Source organism: Mangifera indica, chromosome 8 (assembly GCF_011075055.1).
Source record: "Mangifera indica cultivar Alphonso chromosome 8, CATAS_Mindica_2.1, whole genome shotgun sequence".
Taxonomy (NCBI): domain Eukaryota; kingdom Viridiplantae; phylum Streptophyta; class Magnoliopsida; order Sapindales; family Anacardiaceae; genus Mangifera; species Mangifera indica.
This window is the reverse complement of record NC_058144.1, coordinates 9,730,303-9,756,317: the sequence shown is the minus strand read 5'-3', so window position 1 is coordinate 9,756,317 and position 26,015 is coordinate 9,730,303. Positions and strand designations below refer to the sequence as shown.

The 26,015-nt window shown below is 34.0% G+C and overlaps 3 protein-coding genes across 4 annotated transcripts; 2 read left to right on the top strand and 1 right to left on the bottom strand.

Annotated features, from left to right (window-relative positions):
- The first annotated feature begins 2,697 nt into the window (after nucleotides 1-2,697).
- LOC123223912 (bromodomain-containing protein 4-like) lies at nucleotides 2,698-6,675 on the top strand. The gene is made up of 3 exons (XM_044647381.1): nucleotides 2,698-3,143; nucleotides 3,981-4,259; nucleotides 5,354-6,675. The coding sequence occupies exons 1-3, from the start codon at nucleotides 2,856-2,858 to the stop codon at nucleotides 6,425-6,427; spliced, it is 1,641 nt and encodes a 546-aa protein (XP_044503316.1). The 5' UTR covers nucleotides 2,698-2,855; the 3' UTR covers nucleotides 6,428-6,675.
- Nucleotides 6,676-13,725: 7,050 nt separating this feature from the next.
- On the top strand, nucleotides 13,726-22,067 carry LOC123223270 (zinc finger CCCH domain-containing protein 41). 2 transcript variants are annotated; one of them, XM_044646410.1, is made up of 6 exons: nucleotides 13,726-14,094; nucleotides 16,364-17,267; nucleotides 18,313-19,551; nucleotides 20,019-20,366; nucleotides 21,127-21,454; nucleotides 21,550-22,067. In XM_044646410.1, exons 2-6 carry the CDS (start codon nucleotides 16,479-16,481, stop codon nucleotides 21,597-21,599), a joined length of 2,754 nt encoding a protein of 917 aa, XP_044502345.1. In that variant the 5' UTR covers nucleotides 13,726-14,094; nucleotides 16,364-16,478; the 3' UTR covers nucleotides 21,600-22,067. The 2 variants fall into 2 exon arrangements, with proteins under 2 accessions (XP_044502345.1, XP_044502344.1); XM_044646409.1 differs by having other exon boundaries at nucleotides 13,727-14,094; nucleotides 21,127-22,067.
- A 655-nt stretch (nucleotides 22,068-22,722) lies between these two features.
- On the bottom strand, nucleotides 22,723-24,992 carry LOC123223269 (pentatricopeptide repeat-containing protein At5g40400). The gene has a single exon (XM_044646408.1). The coding sequence runs from the start codon at nucleotides 24,856-24,858 to the stop codon at nucleotides 22,963-22,965; it is 1,896 nt and encodes a 631-aa protein (XP_044502343.1). The 5' UTR covers nucleotides 24,859-24,992; the 3' UTR covers nucleotides 22,723-22,962.
- Nucleotides 24,993-26,015: the final 1,023 nt, after the last annotated feature.

Below are 26,015 nucleotides of genomic sequence, written 5' to 3'. Positions count from 1 at the left end.
CCTTTTTGTATCAATTTTAACTCACGTCCTTCAAGCGTATGAGTCTATGACTACAACAAAATCTAGAGCAAGCTATTTGCAGTGGGATCTCTAAATATTACAAGGCCATAATTCTTGTTCCCACCCCAGATTTGATGTAATTCACTTCGACATGCTAAATTTTAAAAACTCAAAATCTTATTTATAAATCAAATTCTATTAAAATTTTCAGATAGATATAAAGATAAAATCATTATTTTAACAATAACATTAAAAATAAATATAAATTATTATATTTTTTTTCATATTTTAAAAACTTCACTCATATCTAAAATTATATAGTTTTGAAAAATCACATTCTCCCCCTCTCCAAACCTAAGGTTTTATTTTTTTACCTCTTCAGCTATCATCGTTGACATCGATGACCTCCCCTTTAAAAAAATAAATTATATATTTTTAATATTATTATTAAAATAGTAATTTTATCATTATATCTAATTGAAAATTTTAATGGAATTTAGCTCATAAATAGGATTTCGGATTTTAGAAGTTAGTGGGTGGGAATTTGAAATTACATCAAACCTTGGGTGGGAACAAGTCTTTTGGCCATAGTATAATATTGGAGTTTCTTAGAATCTAGTTCTAGCTAATTAATTACTTTTTGCCTTGTTATGAATGAAAATCTCTTAAATATATAAACTGCCATTTTGAGAATCCCTGTTTTCCCATAATCTAATTTCTTAAATAGGTTCATTTTCTATACATGCATCTAGGAATTAGGGTTTCTAGATGTTAGAACCAAAATAAATTAAAACTAAAATTTTAAATTTTTTTTCCGATATCACCATTATATAGCTTGGCTTAGACGCAGTAGAACCAGTGTTTTAAAACCTAGGGCAAACCTTGATGTGGTAAAATGTTGGTTCTGAATCTATTTTGGTTAAATTGGTTAACTAGTGATTGGATAAATTCGTTACTTATTTAGAACTGAATAAACTATATTGAATAGAATAAACCTATCACCATTAAATCAAGTAAATTAAGAGTTTGATTTTTGTATATCATCGGATGAGACTTCAACTCATACTCTTTTATATATGAGTCTCTTCTTTTATCACTCAAGTTATCTCTTATGGGTTACAAATTTTTCATTTAGTTATGATCAGTTACGAAATAATATTGGGTAATATACTAAGTCTTAACCCTGAAATGTTTGAGAATTTATGAAAATATTACCTCTCAAAGAGAAGCCACTTTTGAAAATATAAATGTCATAAGTATATAGAATAACAAGCACATTCAAACATGATTGACTCCTCCTTTCAAAACAATAATTAATTCTCCAAGAGAAACTACTTATTTATTCATAAATTTTCAAGCTTTCCCATTACAAAAAGAACCAGGAGCAGGATTCCTGCCATCTAAATTTCAAGTAACAGAAACATTAAAGAAACCTTATAATGCTGGTAAGATTTGGATCCCATTTCCACTCCATACATGTACAAGGAAGTCTTAAAAATTGAAACAAAAACAAAAGCAATTCACCTGCAAAGGTTTTTTTCATCGACACGATCTTCACTCTGAGAAAAATGAAGCTGAAAATTGAACCAAACCAAACATTGTATATCTAAAGCCAATGCATAAAAGGCAAGCATAAGCTGAAACAGTAGCTACGGTTGAAGCTTCATAAACATGATTGGCTATAGTGGGATTTCTTGAATTAAACAACTTCGACTCCTGAAGTTTCCTATAATCAATCTACTGTAAATTACACTGCCATTTTGAGTTCTGAGGTTCCCCAGGTCCCTCATAATTTTGTTTCTGAATCAGATTCATTTCCAAGCATGCATTAATATAAGAACAGTAGAATATGGGTGTAGTTAACGAACGGATGATTTGAATGGTAAAATATGAGAATTTATATATAAAAAAATATGTGTTTAAGTTTTTTCTGATAATATATTAACATTAAACTCTTGATTTATTTAATTCAGTTATTATAAGGTCAATCATTAGATTTAAAATTTATTTTACTCAGTATAATTAATATAAAAGGTAAAAATATTATTTTATGATTTTATTTAAAAATAAAAAATAATTATTTTATTTTCATTTTAGTTTTAAAAACTAACAATTTTTCCTTAACATATTTTAAAAAATTATTTTTTCCCTATCTCTAGGATTTTTATCTTTTTTTATTTGCAACAGCTTTCCAAACTTTTGAAAACGTTAGTTTCTCTTTTTTCTTGAACTTTAGTTTTCGACATTTTCTCTTTTTGTTTTCAAATTTCTTCTTTGTTTGAGTAGAGTCGATGTTGGTCCTATCTTACTCAAGCTATTATCGAACAATGTCTGTGATGAGAAGGATTTGTGGGTGCGACTTATGAAACTATAAACAAGGTTTACTCTACTATTTTTCAACCAAGGTTTAATGAGAACAAAATTTAATTTTGATTTAAAAAAAAAACTATAAACAAAAAAAAAAACATGGCCTGCTAATATATACAGTCAGATTTCATGAAGAAATGTCCAATTTAGACCACAATCATATTATAATCTCACAAAAATTAAATAATTAAGATATTATATGATCATTTATCAAGTACGTCACTGTCTTTTCTGTAAATGACAGATTAGGAATTCAAGAATTAGAAGTAAGAACTGTAGTTTCCCTGTGGAGAAATGACTTGGTGCTACAAAGACTTTTTATTTTTATTTCCTTAGTAACTAAGAGAAACCCAAAGCAAAAGTTTCTCTGTTCTCATGTCCTAAACTCCAAAACCCCGTAGCCAGGTCAAGCTAAAACCAAAAATAAATATAATAATAATTCAACTGCACTCTCACAAATTCATTTTGTTCAATTCCTCGTGTTTGCGATGAATACGTCGCAGTTTATGGATAAGCAAATAATGGATTTAACATCCTCTCAGATTGGTACTGGCCCCAACAAAGACAAAGACTTCATCGATCTAATGAAAGATCCGCAGCACGAGGAGGAAGATCATGATTTGAATAATGGGATTGGGATTAAGAAAGAAGAGATCGTACCCAGTTACGATTTTCAGCCCATTCGTGGAGGATTGTCTCAATCACTGAGTTTTGATTCTGCGTCTACTTCTAGGGTTTGGAATTCCGCTGATAATAAACCGAAATCTCCTATTCGAGTAATTTAATTCTTTCCCTGTTTCTGTTTGTTTGTTTTTGAACTGGGTTTTTTAATTATTTCTGGTTTTGTTCTAGTTTTAGCTGGTTGAATTGATTGATTAATTGGTGATTGAGTTATTAATTAATTTTATGTTTTGAAGGTTTTACTTTCTTAAATTGCTGGATAGTTTCTGTAAGGCTGGTGAGTTAAGAACAGTACATTAGTAACATACGACATGGTCTTTATCAATTGACTTTGGATGTTACTAGGATGATGTTGCGTGAGACAAAATCATATAAAAGATTTAGTGTGAGAATGTTGCTGGGATTTTGCCATTGATAACATAGCAGTTCAAATTATTAAATTGAATTGCTTAATATGCTCTCTTATTTAAAATGGTCTGTGTTGGAATTGCTGGGAGCTGAATGAAGAAATCCGGTTTGTGAACTTAATAGTTCAGGATTTGGTTAACTGAATGTGTGAGGCTTTTGACTGTGTACTGTGAAGAAATTTTTTTGGGACTATTTTAGCTAAGTAGTTTTATCTTTATAATTCAGACATAATAGACATTATTGAGACTTTGATTTTTTGTTACGCTGAGCCAAGCAGAGGTCTCATCACTATGTGGCAGTGCTTTTTTTTTTAAGAAGAACAACAGTGAGATTTTTGTGACATACGGGTTGTTTTTTCCAGTTCTGTCATTTCCATAGAAAAATTTTGGTTACTTCCTTTAGACTTTGTTTTCTTCCCTGTGCTATGGATATTTTCTTGTGAGTTCTGCTATTTGGTTGATTGGGAGGCAATTGGGATGGAGTTTGTATCTAACTATATCTGCATACTCTTTCATTCTGTACAGGATTATAGTTCTTTTGACTCAGTTGAGCCCGCAAAATTCATTCCGGAGAAGGACAGTAATTCTTCAAATGTCACTTTACTGTCAGAGATTGATCAAACAATGAAAAAATATGTTGATGATATGTTGCATGTGTTACAGAGTGTCAGTGCACGGATAACTCAGTTGGAGACTAGAACCTGCAACCTTGAGAATTCTATTGATGATTTGAAGGTATCTGTCGGAAACAATCATGGAAGTACTGATGGTAAAATGAGGCTGATGGAAAATATTCTGAGAGAGGTATCTTCATTGTCCTTTCCTCTTAGTGCTCACTATCTTAATATAGTAACTGCCTTGGCTATATAGAAAGCTGCATCTTATCAGAAGGTAGAATTATGTGTATCTTATTAAAAAAGTGAGAATATAGATATCTGATCAGAAAGTAAAATTTGGTACTCTGGTTGATGGCATCTGTTCACCTGATTAGAAATTCAGAATTCTCACTTCAAATAGCCATCTGTTTCTAATGAATTTAAGTTCATTCTTTATTATGCTTAAATGGGAAAGGACTGTTGGATTGTTATTTCTTGGAGAGCTTTTGTAATAAGGATTAGTCACATATATGTTAGGGCTTAGTTAGACAAATATCGGCACATGCATGGTTGTATAGCTTTTGTCTTCTTTATGGCTTTTTGAATTGTGGACACTCGATCTGCTTTTGTAATTATGTTCTTCCCTGTGACGACTGTTCTTCCTTCCTGTCATTCATAAAAAAAGAAGAATGGTCAAATAATAAGATTTTTTTTTTCTTTTTTGCAAGTCTAAGCAACATTTAACTATCCTGATTTAACAAAACATTTCTTTTGAATGTCTTCAAATGTGCCATTGTCTGATTGGGATAAGCTTTTCTGAGTTGTAGGCCGCTTAATCTAATACGCAATGCTGATAAATAAATTCTTTGGAAACAAATTGTCTAAATTGATACCTATAATCACAAGGTAAGTGAATCTCAATAAATTGCGTCACAGTTGAAGTCTTCTAGCAAAGCACTCATTCCCACCACATAACTTACTGTTTTGTGTTAGCTTTTGCTTCCTCAAAAGAAGCCCATTTTCAATCTTATCATATTATATAATGATAGTTTGAGTTATTCCTCACCACTTATATGCCTAAATGTATCATCTTTCTCTGCCTTTGAGGACCTAAGAATTGATGCAAAAAGTGATATAGGTTTTTTCAAAGCTGGAGTAGCCTTTTGTTGCTTCATTTAGTGCTAGGATATTGAATTCTTCTGGGGTGAAAGCATAATTCATCATCCATAGCAGCTTATGATTATATTGCTAAATCGATCATAATGTTGTGTGTATTTGGTGTTTGTCATCATCTAAGTACAGGTTCAATCAGGGGTTCTGGTTTTGAAGGATAAACAAGAAATAGTGGAGGCTCAGCTGCAGCTTTCAAAGCTGAAAGTGTCAAAGGTAGATCAGCAAAAATCTGAAAGCCAGAGCTCTGGGCATGTAGATGCTGTGCAGCTAGCAACATCTTCTCCTTTGCAATCTCACCAACAATCACCTCCCCCTCCTGTAAATTTTCCACAGTCAGTTCCTCCTCTTCCTCCCACTGTTGTTCCTTCCCCACCTACTCCCCAACAGAATCTGCAACCTCCAGTTCAACTCCCAAGTCAGTTCCCTCAGAGCCATATTCCTTCTATTCATCAGCGAGAAACTTATCTTCCACCCCATGGTCAATTTCAAGACGCAGCAAATCAACAATACCAAGTTCCTTCAACTCAGCTGCAACACCCTCCTCCCGCAGCACCACCACATCAACCATATCAACCTCCACCACAGCCACAGTACTCTCAGCCACCCCACCCACCTCAACTTCAATCTTCATCAGGCCACCTTCCTGAAGAGACAGCTTATAATCCTCCTCAGAACTATGCACCAAACCTTGGCCCACGCCCTTCTCAGCCACCAAGTTCCCCTCCCTCCCAACAGTATTATGGAGCTCCTCCTTCCCATATGTATGAACCTCCATCCAGTAGATCCAGTTCAGGGTTTCCTACAGGTTATGGGCTACAATCTGGGCCTAGTGAACCATACCCATATGGTGGACCACCTTCTCAGTATGGTAGTGGGTCCACAATGAAACCACAACTCCATACTGCCACACCACAGAGCGGTGGAAGTGGCTATCCTCAGCTCCCTACTGCTCGTGTGTTACCACAGGCACTGCCTACTGCTTCTGGGGTTAGTGGTGGCTCAGCTTCTCCTGGAACTGGAAATAGGGTTCCTGTGGATGATGTGATTGACAGATTGACGAGTATGGGATTCCCCAGGGACCATGTTAGAGCAACAGTTCGCAACTTGACAGAGAACGGCCAGTCAGTTGAACTGAACATAGTGCTGGATAAGCTAATGAATGATGGGGAAATCCAACCTCAGAGAGGTTGGTTTGGTCGGTAGCATGGTATCTTCAGCTCATACAAATGTGTAGAGTTACTGCTTCTTTTTGGATAATTTGCTGAGAGGAACAGTTGTCTGGAATTTGGGGTTCTCTCCCCTTTGGATTCCTTGGTTGCTTTTGTTTTGATTTATTTGTTTGGTCGCGTTGTAGCTGTTTATCTAACTTTTCAGACATCGGTTTGTGACTGCCTTTCTTCATTCCATTTGTGTATATTAACAATAAATTGAAGTGCATTATTTTCATTTAATTGTATTTTGTCATTTACTTGAACTGCATTAGATCTAGCTCTTTCAAATGGACCTTTCAATGAGTGAAGACAATAATATGAGATCAGGAGTGGATGAAAAAAAGGGGAAGTTGCTGTTAAAAAATCATGACATATTTGAAATTGATTGAATTTATGGCTTGCTTCATCAAAGATTGACTTACCTTTTTAGTCATTAAAGTCATGACATATTTTCCATGAAACGTTGACTTGGTGTATTAGTCTATCAGAAACAATATTTGGAATTCAATTTAGAGTTATACATTTGATTGCTAAAACTGAAAACATATCAAACACCTTTTCATTCACCAAAATTACACGTTTATAAATTAGTAAAATTTAACACCAAAATCACAATGTTGTGTGCTGCATGATTACATTTTCATCGAAAAATATTTGTCTGATACTTGATACTATTTTTGTGCTTGTACCCATTTTCAGATCCGTGTGAACTTCCCTCAAATAAATTTAATGATTCCTACCCTCCAACTTTTAAAAACCCAAGCACTCACCCATGATTTAGAAAACTAACACATACCCTCCAAAATTAAGTTAAGGTTAAAGGCAAAATAGTTATTTAATAATAATATTTAACTTTTATATCATTTTACCCCCTTAATTTGAAAATTTAATAATTTCTCTCAAAATTAAGTTTTAAAAAGTGTATTTCCCCCCTACCTAGGGTTTCCAATTTCACTGATAAATTTCCAACCAACGATGGCTGATCTCTCTCCCTCCTGGTGTCGTCTCTCTCTCCGATACTCAATATCGAACCAATGATGTTAGAATTCAAAAAAATCTAAACATTTAGACAAAGAGTCGAAACTCTTTGTTTATATTTTTACCATTTAGATAAAGTCAACTTCGTCTGGATGACGACAACAGTCCAGATGAGAAGATCGGTCTCTTTTGGACTGTTGTCGTCGTCATCCAAACGAAGTCGATTTTGTCTGGATGATAAAGATCCAAACGAAGTCAACTTTGTCTAGACGATGAAAATCTAGACAAAGCTGACTTTGTCTAGACGATGAAAATCTAGACGAAGAGTTTTGACTCTTTATCTGGATTTCATCGAATTTAGATATCATCAATTTGATATTGAGTATCGGAGGGAGAGACGACACTGAGAGGGAGAGAGATCAGCCATCGTTGGCCGGAAATTCGCCGGTGAAATTGGAAGCGCTAGGTAGAGGTAGGGCTGGATTCGAGCCGAGCTGAGCTCGGGCTCGGCTCGCTTTATTTAGGGGCGGCTCGAGTTTGGCTCGAGCTCGACTCGAGCTGAACTCGGCTCGGCTTGAGTTCGGCTCGTTTTTGGCTCGGTTCGGCTCGTTTTTCAAATCAAAACCACATCGTTTTGTGTATATATATGGATCAAAACGACGTCGTTTTGTATAAAAAATTTTTAAAAAAATATGCCCTGCCAAGCCGAGCCAGCTCGAGCTGGATCGAGCCGAGCAGAGCCCGACTTGTTTCGGGCTCGAACCGAGCAGAGCCGAGCCCGAGCTCGAGCTGGCTTGGCTCGAATCCAGCCCTAGGTAGAGGGAAAATGCCACTTTTCAAAACTTAATTTTAGGGAAAATTATTAGTTTTTCAAATTAAGAGGTTAAAATGATACAAACTTTAAATGTTATTGTTAAATGATGATTTTGTCCTTAACCTTAACTTAATTTTAGAAGGTAAATGTTAATTTTCTAAATCATAGGTGAGTGTTTGAGTTTTTAAAAGTTTGAGAACGAGAGTTTGAAAATTCAGTATACCTTGGGTGGGAATAAGTCTTTTGGCCTTGATTAAATGAGTTTGTGAGCTATTTTTATTTTGATCTATGATCGCTAATCATATTTGACGTTTTTGAGTTAGATTGGAAATTCCTTAGACTTGGTTCCATGAATATAGGCTATAATTTTAGTCGAAACCATTGTGAAATCTATTATCTTACCAACCTATTATAACACTTATATGTGTGTAATGAGGTTACTTTGGTCATTTTATTATTATATGAGTTAAATTAGATAATTTAAAATATGAAAAATGTCTAAGTATGAAAAAATTAAATTTAAGATTATTGAACGATCATGCATAACAGGTGCACACTCATTCGTATTGTGTCAAGTAGATAATATAGATAACATATCACATCATATAATTTAAGAGATTGAACAACTGTTCATCAAGAGTGCATGGTCATTTAAGTTATTTTATTTGAATTCTATTTAAAGTGGCATGATTACTCATATCTATTATTGCTCACTTACTATACATTGATAGTTTACTTTTCATCGATGAGGAGGGAGATTTCCAGCCTTGTTAACAGAATTCTAGTGACGGAGGAAGAAAGAATTGGTAGCAAAATCTTTGATTAGGAACAGAGGTAAGTAAGGATACCATGTTTTTAGTTTTTGGTTGGATTTCAAGTATGATCACAAGATAGTTTGATAATATTAAGTCAAAAGATTACATGCAACATTATTCGTTGGATGATGCATTCCATAAACATTAGAGTTACCATTTATATGAAATTTTCTAGTGAGTCAATCTGGTGGACATATATATAATATGCCTCTATGTGTAGTTTTACTATATCATTTGTGTCCCTTGATTAGAATAATATTGAGACTATATATATTTTTAAAATACCCATCATATGTACACATAAAATTCTTACAATCAAGATATATGTTGATCCTCTAATTATTGTTCTATTATTCTAAACATATTATATATTATATAGGCCAAAAGACTTATCCCCCCAAGGTATAGTGAAATTTTAAATTCATACTTGTTAATTTTTAAAAACTTAAACAATCACCTATCACTTAACTTTTGTTAGAATTTTTTGTTAAAGTAAAAGGTAAAATCGTCATTTTATCATAAATATTAAAAAATATATAATTTTTTCCTTTCCCCCAGATTTTGAAAATTAACAATTTCACCCTACTTCAACTTTTCTAGTTTTGAAAAATAACATCTCTCCCCCCCCCCCCCCCCCCCCCAGATCCCTAAGTTTTGTTTCTCCTCTTCGACGATAATCCAATTATGGCGACTCATTTCCAATGACTATCTAGCTATAGCGGTTCATCCTCGGCATTGATCTCTTTATCTACAGAGACAAAGAGACGTTTCTTCATCGACGGAGATGAAGGGACCGATGTCGGAGATGAGTCATTGTAGTCGGATTGTTGCTAGAGAGAAAAAACAAAACTTCGAGATTTGAAGGGGAAAATGCCATTTTTCAAAATTGGAAAAGTTGAGGTTAAGGTGAAATTGTTATTTGTTAAAACCTAAGGGGGATGGAAAAATTATATATTTTTTAATATTTTTAATAAAATTATGATTTTACTTTTGATCCTAATAGAAAATTCTAACAAAAGTTAAGTAATGGGTGGGTATTTGAGTTTTTAAAATTATAACTCATTAGTTTGAGATTTCACTATACTTTAGGTGGGCATAAGTCTTTTGGCCTATTATATATTATACATACAATACCATGATAAAAAATTAATTACATGATACATGAGCTAAAATGATTGACTCAAACATTAGCTCTAACATAACGCTGCTTACAAACATTACAATAAATCCACATTGTAATAGATTTTGATTATTATAAAATATTTTTAATTTTTATTTATGTTAAATAATATCTGAAAGCAGCCCCAAAATTTAACAAAATTAGTAAAACAAAATTTTTAAGGTGAAAATTTGGATTTAAACCTTTGTTACATTTCTGAATCTTTGACTTATTTGATATACTAATTATAATTATTATATCCTAGATTTATCAATATTCAAAGAAATTATTTGGCTCGGTTTCTTTTTATAATAATTTTTTTTAATTTGCCTTATTAACTCAACAATCAACAAAACTTAAACATAAACAATTCAGATATTTTTTATCGTTATTAAAAAAAATTAAGACATAATTATTTATTTATCATTGGTGCCTTCAAATAAAAATTCGAATTTAAAAAATATCTGTTTTTATGTTAAAATTAATTGTTAAGATCGAAGATAAAACCATTATTTAACTAAAAATATTAAAAAGAATAAAGCTTTAACATATTTTTCCTTTAATTTAAAAAACTAATAATTTTCCCTTCATCCAAAATTTAAAGAGTTATATTTTTCCTCTTAGGGTTTATTTCTTTTTCTTCGGTGACCATCTCCGTTTCAATCGACAACCACTTCTTCTCCCACCAATCTTCAAGTGTCAGCGGTTATTTTTCGTTGGCAAACCATCCACTATCTAAGACTATTTCCCCCGTACCATGTTTTCCCTTAGCCCAACCACAAAGTAAACAAGACGATTATGATTGTCTTCATTGAGAGAGAGAGCTTTCAATTTGGAAGAAACATGCCTTTGTCTGACGTCTGGGTGGGGGAAAATGGTCGTCGACACTTGAAAATCAACGGGAGAAAAAAATGTTAAGAAGGCTATGTAACACCCTCCCTAGAAGTACTACCCACCGAAGGAAAAATGTTACGAATTAATATCTGGAGCATCTATTTTTTTCTTTTAAAATACTTTAATATGAACGTATCACTAAAATTATTTAGAAATTATTCTAAGAAAACTGAAAATCTGGAAGCGAACAAAAGATGTATATACTCATATGAAAACTCATTTGAAAATATCTGAATACATAGAGTAATCATATACAACTGTACCATAATCTCAAAAGGTCAAAAGTCAACAAGAACATGTCACTATATGCATGTAATATAAACCAGAGATAACCTACTTCAACTGAATTTACCTACGCTGACCTGACCCTGTCTTGCAGTTACCTAGATCACATGTACCTGCAATCAGGAAAGAAAAAGAAGTGAGAGATAAGAACACTCAGTAAGGGGAAAGAATTAAGTAAACTATCTTCTTTCTTGTTCTAACTCACTCTCGGGACTCAACCTCATTCATAACCCCCATAAGACCTCGAGAGGATAATTTAGTTCATGCTTTACTATTTGGGTCATACTTTGTCCCATTTGGTGTCTATTTGATACTTTTTGGAAGCTGACTATAGGGATTTGACACTTTTCTAAGCTAAAGCTCTCTTCTTTTCTCTTACTGCACCATTTCTGAATTTGAATTGAGCTCTACTGCGAGCATGCTCTACTGTGAGTAGGCCTTACTGTGAGCCTATGTCCTACTACGGACGTGCCTTACTGCGAGCAGTGTAGTGTAAAGTGCCCCCTCATAATTCATAGCATGCATGTGGGCTTATATCTTACTAATTTTGCTTCCATCTAAATATATTCTTAACTCACTAGACCATACTCTTGAGACAAACCCTAAATCTTGAGCCTTAAATTCTTTTTCTTCTTCTTTTCTTCTTCTTTCCTTTCTTTCCTTTCCTTACCTTTCTTTTCTTTCTTTTCCTTTCCAAAACTGTGAAATACTGTTCATAACCTTGTTTATTTGACAGGGCAGCCTCCTTTTTCATATAATTTTACAGTCCAAGCAGTTTTTAATTCGTACAAACTATATATCGTTGAAAAGAGGATTTAAATAGTTTTCCAACAAGCTATAATAACACTCATAATTCATTCGATAAGATAGTCAAAACGTGAGATGAAATCAGTGGCAAAAACTGCCTCCTCTGTTTATTTGGTAAAGCAGTCCTTGTGGTTCATACAATATTTAACAATCCAAATGATCCCCAATTCATACAAGCTATATATCATTGAAAAGAGGATTCAAATAGATTTCTAACAAGCTATAATAGCACTCATAATTCATTCGATAAGACAGTCAAAACGTGAGATAAAATTAATGGCAAAAACTATCTCCTCTGTTTATTTGATAAAGCAGTCCTTGTGGTTTATACAATATTTAACACCCCAAATGATCCCCAATTCATGCAAGTTATATATCATTGAAAAGAGGATTCAAAGAGCTTTCTAACAAGCTACAATAACACTCATAATTCATTCGATAAGATAGTCAAAACGTGAGATAAAATCAGTGGTAAAACTATAAATATTATACAACTCTCTACCATGAACAAAATCACACACATAAATATCCCAAATGGCAAATCAACATTTCTCAACTTCAAAATCATCAATTATAACATAGATCTAAGGAACCAAAAACCTAAAACATGTAACATATCAAAGATGATACCTCTTACCTTATTTCAAGCAAATCTTTGTTAAATTGGGTTCTTCCTTTTTGTCTTCCTTCTTTGAGCACCAAACTCACCTTAAATCAACATCAAATATACTAACATATTCATATAATATGCATTCAATATATATATAAACATAGGTAAAGGGAAAAATGAAGAGATCTTTTAGTTACCAAGACTTCCAAAGTGTTTACTTTTTTTTTCTTTCCTTACTTGTCTTCTAAAACTCTTTCAAATCCTTCATTTTTCTTCAAAAAAACAAAGAAAAAGCATGAAGAAGACTGCCTTTTCTAGAGGGGACGGAGAAAGTGATAGAAAAAGGTAGAAGTTGCCTTTTTTTGACTTTTTCTCCCTTTAGATATGGATATATATATCCATTTATATGTATATACAACTTATTTTTAGTTTTTTTTTGTCCATATTATATATATAAATAAAAAACAAAACACACATCTATGTGAATAAATAAATATATATATATATATATATTTAAAATTAGAAATATCTCAAAATAGGGTCAAAAAATATAAATACTTTTGAACCGTATCTGAGGGTATTACAGGCCAATTATCAATCAAAATGAAGATGCTCATAAGAGAAGGAGAAAAAAACTCTAAGAGAAAAATATAATTTTTTTAAATAATTTTACCTCAATGATGTTTTTATTTTTATCCCCTGTTGAAAATTTTAATAGAGTAATTGATATCTAAACCTTTTAAACTTCACCGGTGAAGGTTTAGGCCTTTGGTGGAAATAAGTCTTCTGGTCAATAAGAAAATACAATCGCATTCGGCCCTTTGTGAATTTAAGACAACACCGTCACACGTGGGATTAAAAAATTATTTTCGCCTTCTCTTTAAAGGGCCTTTGAATTCAAGAGAACTTTTGGGGTTACAAATAAGTTTCCCGCTCCAGTTATCGTCCTCATTGGTTTCGTTTGTTTATTTTATTCATTTTTGGTAGAGACCATCGTCCCCATCCTGAAAAAGTCCTGTTGCTCTTTCACAGCTTCAAGCCCCAAAACAAACAAACAATTGAACAAAACAAACCAAAACTCACTAAAACCTTCTCTGTCTCCAATTCCCCCTCGATTACCTTCTTATTTACGATCCTGCCCCTCCTTTCTGCAACTATTATTTTTTCCCCTCCTGAAATTTCTGCCTCCTCCGCTGCCTAATTACCGCCCTCTCTATTCGACGCCCACCTGGAATCAATTTCTAATTGAATGAGGGTGCTCAACGCCTTCCCTCACTCAATTCTTGTCGAATATTCTGTAAGATATTTGTATATTTTCCCTTTTTTTGTTTTTTTATTCTACATTAATACGTCATACTAAACCTAGATTTTTGTCTTCCATTACTCAATTCATGGAATTGCTTTGCTTAATTTCGCAAACTAATCCGTTCACTCATTTTGATAGTATATGTTTATGCCCATCTCTTTGTAAAAGTAATCTTGTTGATTCTTTTTTCTAGTGTACACTCTAATTCTTAGCTTATTTTATCTACTCTTGTGTTTTAGAATATTCGGTGTGATGATTGTGGTTCAAGTAGCTTAAAGATGTTATTAGAGATTGGAATTTGATTTATACATTCGAGTAATAAGTATTGGTACCATTAACAAGCTTTGAATTTGCATTGAAATACTGTTAGTATGTGCGCCCGTGTTTTTTCATATGTCAAATATGGAGTATATTGATTTAGACTGTTTCTTGCTCAAGTATAGTATGGGAACATTTTATATTTGGTAGTTAGTTGTGCGTTATTATATTTGTAGAAATTTGTGGAATTTTTTTGTTGGTATTTTTATGTTTGATTTTGTTTTTTTCAATGTCAACCTATGGAAAGCTTACCATCGATTATTTTTCAAGTAGATATGCTTTTATTACCATTTATTTAATATGCGCATTTCAGAATTTTGTCACATATTTCAAAGAAGTGAATGGTTTGTGTGTGTATCGTTTCTTTATTAGGTTGGTCTCTAGCAGTGTCCAAGTAGCTTGCCATTTGGGATAGACTGTTTTGGCCTTGTATTTGTGTTCTGTTTTCTTGGGTATCTGTCATATTCTTTGTGTAGAACAGATTATTGGATTTGGATTGTGTGACGATGCTAAGTTTTAATCTACCAAGAAAACAACACTGGAAAACAAGTTTACTTGGTAGTGCCTATCCCATGCTGGTTTCAATTTTTATTTGATAATTCTGAGATGGTAAGTAGCTGATTGTTAATTGAAATTAGAAGTTCTTGATTCAACATTTAATGTTAAACTGCTCAGTCATAATGATTCTTAGCAGGCAGTCTGTTTCCTTGACTTGAATTCCTAATAAGTCATAATGTTAACTCTAGTATGTTTTGAGGTTGAAGATGTAAGATACACAACTGATCAACTAGAGGTATTAAGAGAAGACTTGGTTTAGTTTACCTTGTAGATGTGGGGCATGGAACTTCTTGAGCTAATTGCAGTTCTAAGATTGCTACTATTGTTTACATCTTGAGTGATTCCAGTGTGTTTTGGCTCTTAAGCTGTCTAAACAATAAATTTGAAACATTCAACCAAAATTTGTGAAAAGGGCATTTGTGAATTGCAATTAAAAGGAAAAGAGAGAATAGAAAATGAAAGAAAAACAGGCAATTGCTGTATAATATTGTCTCAAAGTCTCCTGAACCAAAGACAAATATGTATGGAAAATGCGCTAACTTCCAATAAATAAGAAGCTCAATTCTCTTTTGTGAAAGTGATGTTTGTGCATTGTGACCTAATGATTAGAATGTTTCTAGAAGAATTAAAATACAACTTTAATCAACACAATTGATACGCAATCAAATTACTGCATTTTCATAGATTTGTTAGTATTGAATCATAAAGTAAGAAATTGCTGAATATGCTTGGTACTGAAGGTTTTGATAATTATTATTAATATCTAGTTACCATCAATGAGACTATTTTTTCGTATTTGATTTAAATTACAATATAAATGTTTTAGTATGAAATATATGCTACTTTTTGATGTCTTAATCAGTCTAAAAGTTTGTGATGAAACTATTCTATAATTTGTCAATGTTGAGTTGCCTATAAAGGTGCACAGATTCTCTTGAATGATGGTGCAGTATCTGCATACAGTTTTTCATGTGTGCCGAATATTGCATCAATTTTTTTTTTTCATGTTGTGGAAAGTTTCCTGGTGAAGCTGGAAGCTTGGAGCACAGGGTGGGTTGGGGATTGATTATCTACCTTTTAATGGTTTTAACATCTTTTTCTACTAGACATTTTTGTACTTTGGTATTTAAATGACTTCATATACTTTTTTTTTTCCTATTCCATTTCTTCTCGCTGCAGTAATCATGGTTGTTGTACTTTGTATTTTATTGATTTTGATAATTTAGATTCACTTTTCTTAATATTTTGTTTTCTTGAGTGCTTTTATGCTCATGTGATTCGATTGATGCAAATGGATCCTTGACTACTTTCAATACAAATTTCATTAATGAATTCTGTTAATCCATCATGATTGCATACCTTAACTTGTATTTTTTGTTTCTAGGTTCCCTCCAATTGCTGAACTTTTCCTGGCAACCAAAGCTGTTTTGTTTGTCTGTCTGGTCAGAGTTTGGAACTTTTGATGCTGTAGAACAGCCTTGCTATTTCAACAGGATTAAATGGAGCCAAAAGTTTCATCCTCTCAGCAAGCACGTCTTTTTCCACCTGACTGTGTTAGTAGTGATCCTGAAGAAAAGGAACTTAGTGATGAGGATGATGATGATCGCAACCACAAGCATCGTAGACGGGAGACACGGTCTCAGTCATTGGAGAGAGATTCTATGGAACAAGTATATGCAAGGCCATATAGAAAGCACAACAAACCTTTTGAAAATGGGCATCCTTCCAGGGAAAATGAATCTCAAGCTAGTGAATCCTGGAAAAGTTATAACATGTCTTCTTTAGAGAAAGATTTTACAGCAAAGTGTTTGAGAAAACGCCCTGGGTTAACCTCGCTATCCCGAGCACCTTTGGATTTAAATCAAAGAATGAGGGTACACCAAACATATTATGGAGACTCTGGGCCTGCAAGGGGAAGAGGGAGGGATTCTGGTTCCTGGAACCAACGTGATTCTAGGTTCAGCACAGTTGATTTTGCTGCTCAAATGGTTCAGCCAGTGCCCGTTGCACCTAGCCTCTTTGCAGGAAGGGGCTTGCCTAATGTTTCGAATTCACAAAGTGCACCATGGAGTGCATATGGATTAATTCCAAGTTTACCAAATGGTGGCTTAGATACATTCCATTCCATTGGTTTGCAAGGGACACTTAGACCGCCTTTGAGTTCTTCATTGAATCTGGGCATTACACGTCAAAGGTGTAGAGACTTTGAGGAGCGTGGATTTTGTCTCAGGGGAGATATGTGCCCAATGGAGCATGGTGTCAATCGTATTGTTGTTGAAGATGTTCAGGTATGTGTGTCTTGAACATGTTTCTGGGGACCATTGGCATTTTCACGTTGCATGATACTGGGATAATTCTTTGGTTAATTTCCTCTTTTTTGATTTTAAAAAAAAATCTGCTCAGTCAAAATTTGGGTATATGGAAAGAAGAAAAGGATTTTAGTAGTGCATCTTAGTCAGGATAGTATATTTTTCAGGAATGCATGTGTTTTAGAATTGGATAAGTTATGTGTCTACTCTGCCTCTTGTATTTATTAAGTGTAGACTGTATAAAGTTGCTCATGATGATTCTGATCCTTGCTATTTCTAGTTGAATATCTTCTAAATGGTTGGTTAGAGTGATTCCAAATCCGTCAAAAGTGGATTTAATTTTCAAATAATAATAATATACTTTATGCTATGTTGGATATGTTGGTTCCAGTTATTTGGGTTTTCCTTCTATTGCGATGATGACTGATAGTCTTTGAATATTAAATTTGGAGAAGCCCCTGGTAGATAGGCAAGCCCTGTAGATCACCTAGTGCTTGATGCTTATGGGTCAAGTTTGTTACTTTGAGTAGCATCAGATGTGTAGCCGTTTGCATGATTATCTGTAGTGTCTGGTGAAATGTTCCAGTGGAGATTTGTTTTCTAATTTTATACATACATACACACATACATACATACACACACATATATATATATACATACATACATATATATATATTAATATATTATTGTGACTTAATTTTTTGACATTCCTTGTGAATCTTTGTTTTTTGTTAATCCAATGGTGATATGACATGTTAAGTTGACATTAAATGTATCAACCTTAAATCTTTATCTTATCACCATTGGATTAACAAAGATCAATGACTCACAAAGAGTATCAAAAATTAACTCACAGCATCCCAACATATCATCTCTTATATAATTAAATGAATATACATTATACTTGCTGTTTTTTCTGTTAAATTGTGTGCTGGAATTTTCTTGGCTTGGATATCTGTTTATTGCAATCTCTTTTGCTTGGTTGTGGATTCATTTGTCTTATTTATTGCATTTTGATTTTCAGAGCCTTTCACAGTTTAATCTCACTGTCCCACTTCCAAATGCACCACTATTGGCAACACCAGCTGGACCAGGACCTCTACCTTCAGTTGGTGCCCCCTCAACTACACTGATGGGTAACAAAGGAGCTCATAATAAAGTTAACAAGCCTGGAATAACTGATGATAGTTTGGGCTTAAATGGTGCATATTCAGATTCTGCTAATGCAGATGGAGCTGATTTGTATGATCCGGATCAACCCCTGTGGAATAATAATGGTCCCGAAACATCTACACTCGCAGCACTACAGTCATCTAATGAGGAAACTGAACCATTGTTAAATGGTGATTCTTCTGATCATCATCATGTCAGGTTTGGTGATGGTGTTGATAATGAATGCCCAATGAGAATTGCCGGGTCTGCTGCTGTTTCACAGGGCACAAATCCATCTGTTTGGGTTAGAATTGGTGGTAAAAATAGATCAATTGTGAAAGAGAAAATTGATGTAACATTAAGTCCCTCAGATTATCTTGAGAATGAGACCAAGGAAGGTAAAGATGTGTTATCCAGCCTTCATGGTGCTTTCCGCAGAGGAAAGCGGAGTATTGACGAGGATGCTGGCTCAAAAGTTATGGATGCATCTGCCAAGTTACAGATTGATACTATGCATAATATCCGGAAACCATCACAAAAGGCATTGCGCACCCTATTTGTCAACGGAATTCCCCAGAAACACAATAGAAGAGAGGCACTTTTTTCACATTTTCGCAAGTTTGGAGAGGTTGTTGACATTTATATCCCATTAAATAGTGAGCGTGCTTTTGTGCAGTTTTCCAAAAGAGAAGAGGCAGAGGCTGCTCTAAAGGCACCTGATGCTGTTATGGGTAACCGCTTTATCAAGCTTTGGTGGGCTAATCGTGATAGCATACCAGATGATGGCATAAGCAGTGGCACTAGCACATCTCTGACTCCTCGTGGTGTGACAGCAGCTTCAGTCCCAGCGCATCTGTCTGTTGCTAACAAAGTAACGGATAATAATCTTCAATCTGCTGCTGTGAAGGGTAGTACTACCCCTGCTTCTGACATTTCTCTGCCTGCCTGTGATCACTCTTCACCAGTCATCTCGAATAGTCCGAAAGTTCCACCTTTGCAAAAGAAGTTGGATAGTCTGGAGCAGTTGAAGGAGGAACTTCGAAAGAAACAGGAATTGCTGGACCAGAAGCGGAATGACTTCCGCCGCAAGCTGGACAAATTAGAGAAACAAGTAACAGCTATTGCCTTACCTTCATATGATGTTTTCTATATTTATTTTCTAAATGATATACATTTTTATGATGCCTGTAATCTCTTGGCTGTCATTTTGGGAATTTCCTTCTGTTATATTTTACAGCAGCTAAAGTGTTAGGGTACTTGCATTTGCAGTGGTAGCTAAACCCCTAAAATGGAGAGATCCATGGCTATCACGGTCTTGGTCATGAATTTACAAAACCAAATGCTTTTTCAATTCACTTTTTAAATATGAAATTTACTGCATTTTACAGTGGTTCTGTATTATTATTATTTTATTTATGTTACAGTATTAGGAAGTTTCCTTATAAGAGATCACATATACAAATAACTTGCTTTCTTTCTTTCTGTTCATACAAGAAATCTGGGATGTGATACTGTTGATTTTGTGCCTTTGAAGATGTCATCTCTTTACAATGGCTGCTGTTTTTGATTGTTTTGCAGTCTGGAGGAGTCAAGGGTGACTTGGGGATGGAGCAAGCTGCTAAGAAACCAAAAGTAGGAGTAGCAACTGATCTTGCAGAAGGTGCAGGAAGGTCGTCTGGTCCTGGAGCAACAGTGGCATCACCAAGTGCTGAGATGGTGGCTGACAAGAATAAAATTGTGGACACTGTTGTATACCATAGTCCCAAATCAAGCACAGCCATGGTGTTGCATGAATCTACAAGCTTCAAGCAGCATATTCGTCCATTAACACCTGTAGGACCTCCATTTTTGATGAATAGATACAAATTAGACAACCGACCTACCGCATTCAGAATTGTTCCACCTCTACCAGCAGGTTTGGCAGATGTAAGTCTCTCTCTCCATCCCCATTCTCCACCCTTTAGTGCATGTGCAATGTATATTTTTTCACTGAGCTATGAGTAGCGGCATAGTTTTTGCTTGATAATTTTATTTGGTTGTTAAACCATAAATTCATTGCCGTGTAGCAACATTTTTTTTTATCATTACCCAGGAGGTGAAGCATGAGAAAAGGCTATTAGGATAAATCCTCAGAGAATGTGTGGGAGATTTTTTTTTTATTTTTTATCACATAGGAATACAAGTGTAAGCCAACAAGGGAAGAGAAGTACTATAATAAAATGTTTGAGTTTATTTATCTATGCTTGCAGATTTGTTTGTGTGATAGTTGATATTGATCACTAATGTCGGGATCCATTATAATTGTGAGTTGTGAAAGGTTATGAAGAAATTTCAATTTGAATGCCTTGTAATTTTGATTGCTCAAGCAATAATATGTGGAACTAGGAAGAGGTTTTTGGGGATTGGGACTTGGGAGACCGTTTAAATCTTTGACCTTGAGAACAATCAGTTGAGCACCTAATTCTGTGGGCTATACATAGGCCTTGTTGTTCTTTCCTCATACTAAGTATCCTGTAAGAAATACTTCTATCATGCGTCATAGCAGTCGCAATATAATATCTATGCACTGATGTTATCTTTCTTTTTGATAAATGCATCGGCATAATCTTACTCCTAGGATTAGTTTTTCATGGTGTATGTACTCATACTCAGTGAAAGGTAAACTAAAGCCTTAATTCCCTTCCAGGTTGCTGTCTTGAAGGAGCACTTTTCATCATATGGTGATCTTTCTGCTGTTGAGTTGGAAGGTGGTGAACTCCATGAAGGTGTCAACGGATTAGATTCAGAGAAAAATTGCTCAGCTCGTATAGCATTCACAACACGTCGTTCTGCTGAGAGGGCGTTTCAAAATGGTAAATGTTGGCAAGGCCACAATTTGCAGTTTATGTGGCTGATGTCTAGTGGCTCTGGCAATGACCTAGGTAACAGAGAAAATTCATCATCTACTCTTAAGGGATCTTCAGATGCTGATGTTCAGCAAGAAGAAAAATCAGCCTGCAATCTTTCCCAGGAAGGTACTGCAGACACAGAAAATTCGCCATCTGCTCATAAGGAATCTTCTGATGTGGATGTTCAGGAAGATGACAACTTTGTATGCATTGTTTCCCAGGAAGGTGCTGCATCAGGAAATGTAGAATCCGAAAATTTGGAAAGAAGTAGTAGTGTTGAGCATGCAGGATCACTTGAAGTTTCCCAGCCGAGTCCAGCTGCAGTGTCTGCTGAGAAAGAGTCTCCCAAGGACAATGTTAGCTGAGGAAGGGCTGATTGCTGGATTTGTACAGTGAGGTAAAATGTTAAATCTGTCGAATACTAATTTTCAGAAGATTTGTTCAAGCAATTGCTGAACTTTGTTTTTTTCTTTCTTTTTTTCCAATATATATTTTTTCCCCTTTCCTTCTTTTGCATAATAGGATATGTAAAAATGAAATTTTCGGATTTTTGGAGTGCCACCATGATAATGGTTAGTTGAGTGGCAGATTTGTGTTGTCTTTCAGCTTAGACATGTAGGAGTAAAGGATAAGTTGAGAAATTCTGTTTAAATTAAGGAAATGGTTACATAAAGGACATTGAAGGATCTTTTTCCCTACGAATTTATTCAGAAAAAAATGTGACAGTTTTTGTACTGTAGCTTCCTTTGCATTGATAGATGATATATTTGGTTATGAAACAACTAAACATAAATTTAATATGGAATATTACAAAACAATTGAAAATATAAATTAAAACATAAATTTAATATGAAATATAACTAAACAATTGAAAATAAACTTAGAGAACGATAATAAAATATTATTTTAATAATTTATTTTTTATTGATATTATTGTTAATAATATTGATATGATAAATAATATAAAAATATAATCAAATTATCGAATTTGTTATAATCTGATTTTTATTTACTAATTTTTTAAAATAAAAATATCTTTTTTAATTAATATAATAAATAACAATAATTAATCACAAATGTTTAATTAAACTAATATCTTAATATTCTTTTTAATAATCTTTCAAATAATATAGCAATATAAGAATTTTAAAATATCATTCGAGGCCTAATTTTTGCTTTTATTAATGTTTTAAATTAATTAAATGTTCCCATTCTCAGTCTCAGAAAACATTTGCGGTGCAAAATAGCAGTACGAAAATCTTATTCCTCTATCGCAGCATGTGAAGAAGAGCAAACTGGTAAACATCTCACATCTGAACTAGTTCCATGAACTCTTTCTCAACTAAATCCAATTTTTGAAGGCAAACTTTACAGAAATATCTTGTTCTACCACATGAAATAACCCATTATTCATTTCCATTAAAAAATGGGATGATACAATAAGTTTAAAGATTGAAAATTCTAATGTACAACATGATTCGTATCAACTGATTCTGCATACTCTACCGACTATTATTTGCATTTTCATTTTTGAATATCACATGCATCTGAAACAAATAGGGGACTTGTCATTAGGATACCATGTTCCGATGTTGCTGTTGAGCATCATGGCTTCAAAAGTTGCCCCAACATTTTCATTCCACATGATGCTTGAGCTTTTCTAATTCTATTCCTTTCCATAAACCATGGATCACATACTTACATGTAAGGCTATTTGGTGCATACCCCAGTTTCAATAACCTATGTTGCAGCTCCATCAATTTTGACAGATCACCATCTTCAGAAAACATGCTGAAAACTGCATTGTAACTTTCAGAATCATAAATTTGAAACTCTGTGGCAAAGAAGCCTAGTAATGATTCTGCTTTATTAACATCCATCTCTTTGCAGTATCCATGTATTAATGCCCGGCATATCTGCGCATCAGGTCGAATACCAGATTCAAGCATTTCTCTCAACAAGGATAACGCCTCCTCACTTCGGCTTGTTCTACACAAGCATTGTATAAGAGATCTATATGTAAAATGACTTGGTTTCAGATTTTTATTCACCATCTCTTCTTTCAGGAGTAATGCATCTGACACAGCATCACTTTCACAAAGAGACTCGATCAATTTATTGTATGTTTCCATGTCAAGCACAATGGCCTCCTGAGAAATCCTTTCCAGAAGACTCTTAGCTGCAAATGGTCGATTTTCATGACACAAAGCAACTATTAGATAATTATAAACATTTTCAGAAATTGAAACTCCAAATCTCTGAAGCTCTACAACCAAATTTAGAGCTGAAAGCAGCCTGCCCTCTTTCCCATATCCCTCTACAATAACCTGGCAAGTATAATTATCTGGAAAAATCCCATTTCCTATCATTTCATACAGCAATAACCTTGACTCTTGTATCTTTCCCTCTTTGCAATAGCCATAAATAAGAGTATTATATGAAACAACATCAGGACTCACACCCCTATGAATCATTCGATGGAATAACTGATGAGCCTCCTTCACATTACCTTCTTTACAAAGAACATTCATCAATGCAGTATATGTAACCAAATCCGGCAACACATTTCTCCGGTACATGATCCTATACAAATAAAACGCATCAGTAAATCTGCCCTTTTTACAATAGCTACTAATCAGCGTATTATATGTCACCAAATCTGGATCAAACCCTTCTTCTTCCATCTTTTCTAAAAATTCATTCACCTTGTCAACACCTCCACCTTTGCAAAAAACATGAGTCAAGATATTAAAGGTATAAGAATTAGGGTGTATCCCAGCTCTCCCCATGTCCTTATAAACTTGCCAACACTGATCAAAACATTTCAACTTCAGCAGCCCATTCAAAAGACAATTGCAAGCAATCACACTAGGTAAAAAGCCAACCTCAATACTATTTTTAAAAGACCTAAAACCTTCTTTAATCAAACCCCCTTTTGCATAAGCCTTAATAAGTATATCAAAAACAACAGGATCCGAATTACAATCTTCAGTACTCAAAAGCAAATCCTGAAAAACTTCCGCACTTTGTGAACTATCCTTCACCATCTCAATCAATTCACACAGCAACTTCATTGCTAGCGAGAACTTTTTATTCCAAGCCAATATATGAACAATTAGACAATAATTATGATTTGTAGGCTTGATACCTAAATCATTTTTAACCCATTCAAAGAAAGTGAGAGCTTTTGCAGAATCAGATTGGCATCGAAGCAAAACCCTTGAAATTTCAAGATTACCCAGATGAGGAAGAATGCCTTTTAAGTCATCCTGAAGAAGGATTAAATGAGAATTGCCCTGATTAAGAGAAGAACAAATAAGATTGACTATGTTGTTGGGGTTTTGAGTTTGGGGAAGCAAATGGTAGAGAGGGTTTGAGAATGCTTTGGACTCGGAATCTTGAATGACCGGCAGAGAAGAAGAAGAAAAGGCGAACTTGAGTAAAGAGTTTATGTTAAGGAATGGTTTTTTAGGTAAAGTAAGGAGCATTTGAAGTTGATTTGCAGGATAAGTTAATGGTGGACGATTCATCAGAAGGCAACAACGATAAGAAAGAAGCGTACAGGGCTTGATACTTGGTTCAACTAACCTATTGTGTTGCCGCTTGCTACAGATATTGAGCGTGAACTGAGAAAGTTTGATTCACAAAGATTTGGCCTTCTCATTTAAACAGACTAATTTATGAAACGATTCCCATCCATAGTTTAATGTTCTTCAATCTCACCCATTAACTTTGAAAAAGCAAAAATATTACCCATTAAACGTTAAAATTAACTGTTTTTGTTAATTTATAGTTTAAATGACTATTTTACCATTTATATATAAAAATAACCAAATTAACCTCAAATTATAATGACTATTTTACTAAATTACCCTTTAATTACGATTTTATCTTTCATGTTAATTGCATTTTGAATTTAATAAATAGTCTAAATTGTTTGATTGTTTGAACATTATTTGAGGTGTCATCTGGCAAGCCCAGTTGAATTCTTCAAACATCTCCACTCGGCTATGATTGGAGCTATAGCTTGAAGGTTTTGTGCTAGGACTTGGCGACCAGTTTAGGCTTCAAAATCGGACTCATGTTCCTCTTCATCGTCGTCTTCTTTTTGGTTGTCATTGACTGGTGGATCAATGACAACGTACATGACAACGATAAAAGTTGAATTAAAGTGTGTATGATCGGAGGAGTTCGCATGACTAGAGATGGGAGTGCTCAAAAAGCATTGGTTTGGTTAGTGAGAATTTGGGAGATTATAGTTGTGAAAAAAGTTTTTAAGTTACAACCCTTCTTTTTCATTTAAACCTAAAATTACTCGTATCACTTTTAATTCAATTTATAATTGAAAAACAATTTTAAAATTAAAAGATTTTTATTTTTTTTTTTGCGGAAATGACAAAACAATGCTTCGCTTGTTACTCTTATATTTGTTAATACTTTTTAAACTAATCATAAATATAGATTTGTATGGATAATTCTGAACCATTGATTTTATTAATGATGTCACAATTTTTGCACTGAGAGGTTGACATTTAATGTTTTGGAGATTAATTAAAAAAGTTTATTAAAATTATAATATTCAAGGATTATAATACAATTACGATGATACATTTCTACTATAGAAACTATTAATTATATCAGTAAAAAAAAAAAGTAGTATTTTAGGTTTTTTCAAAGTTAATGTGTG

What these genes read in the sequence shown, in the direction of transcription:
- LOC123223912 (XM_044647381.1), top strand. Translation starts at nt 2,856, where the DNA reads ATGAATACGTCGCAGTTTATGGATAAGCAAATAATGGATTTAACATCC. An exon ending in AACCGAAATCTCCTATTCGA is followed by an intron (nt 3,144 to 3,980) that starts GTAATTTAATTC and finishes CATTCTGTACAG; the next exon opens with GATTATAGTTCTTTTGACTC. An exon ending in TGGAAAATATTCTGAGAGAG is followed by an intron (nt 4,260 to 5,353) that starts GTATCTTCATTG and finishes ATCTAAGTACAG; the next exon opens with GTTCAATCAGGGGTTCTGGT.
- LOC123223270 (XM_044646409.1), top strand. Translation starts at nt 16,479, where the DNA reads ATGGAGCCAAAAGTTTCATCCTCTCAGCAAGCACGTCTTTTTCCACCT. An exon ending in TGGACAAATTAGAGAAACAA is followed by an intron (nt 19,552 to 20,018) that starts GTAACAGCTATT and finishes ATTGTTTTGCAG; the next exon opens with TCTGGAGGAGTCAAGGGTGA. An exon ending in TACCAGCAGGTTTGGCAGAT is followed by an intron (nt 20,367 to 21,126) that starts GTAAGTCTCTCT and finishes ATTCCCTTCCAG; the next exon opens with GTTGCTGTCTTGAAGGAGCA.
- LOC123223269 (XM_044646408.1), bottom strand. Translation starts at nt 24,858, where the DNA reads ATGAATCGTCCACCATTAACTTATCCTGCAAATCAACTTCAAATGCTC.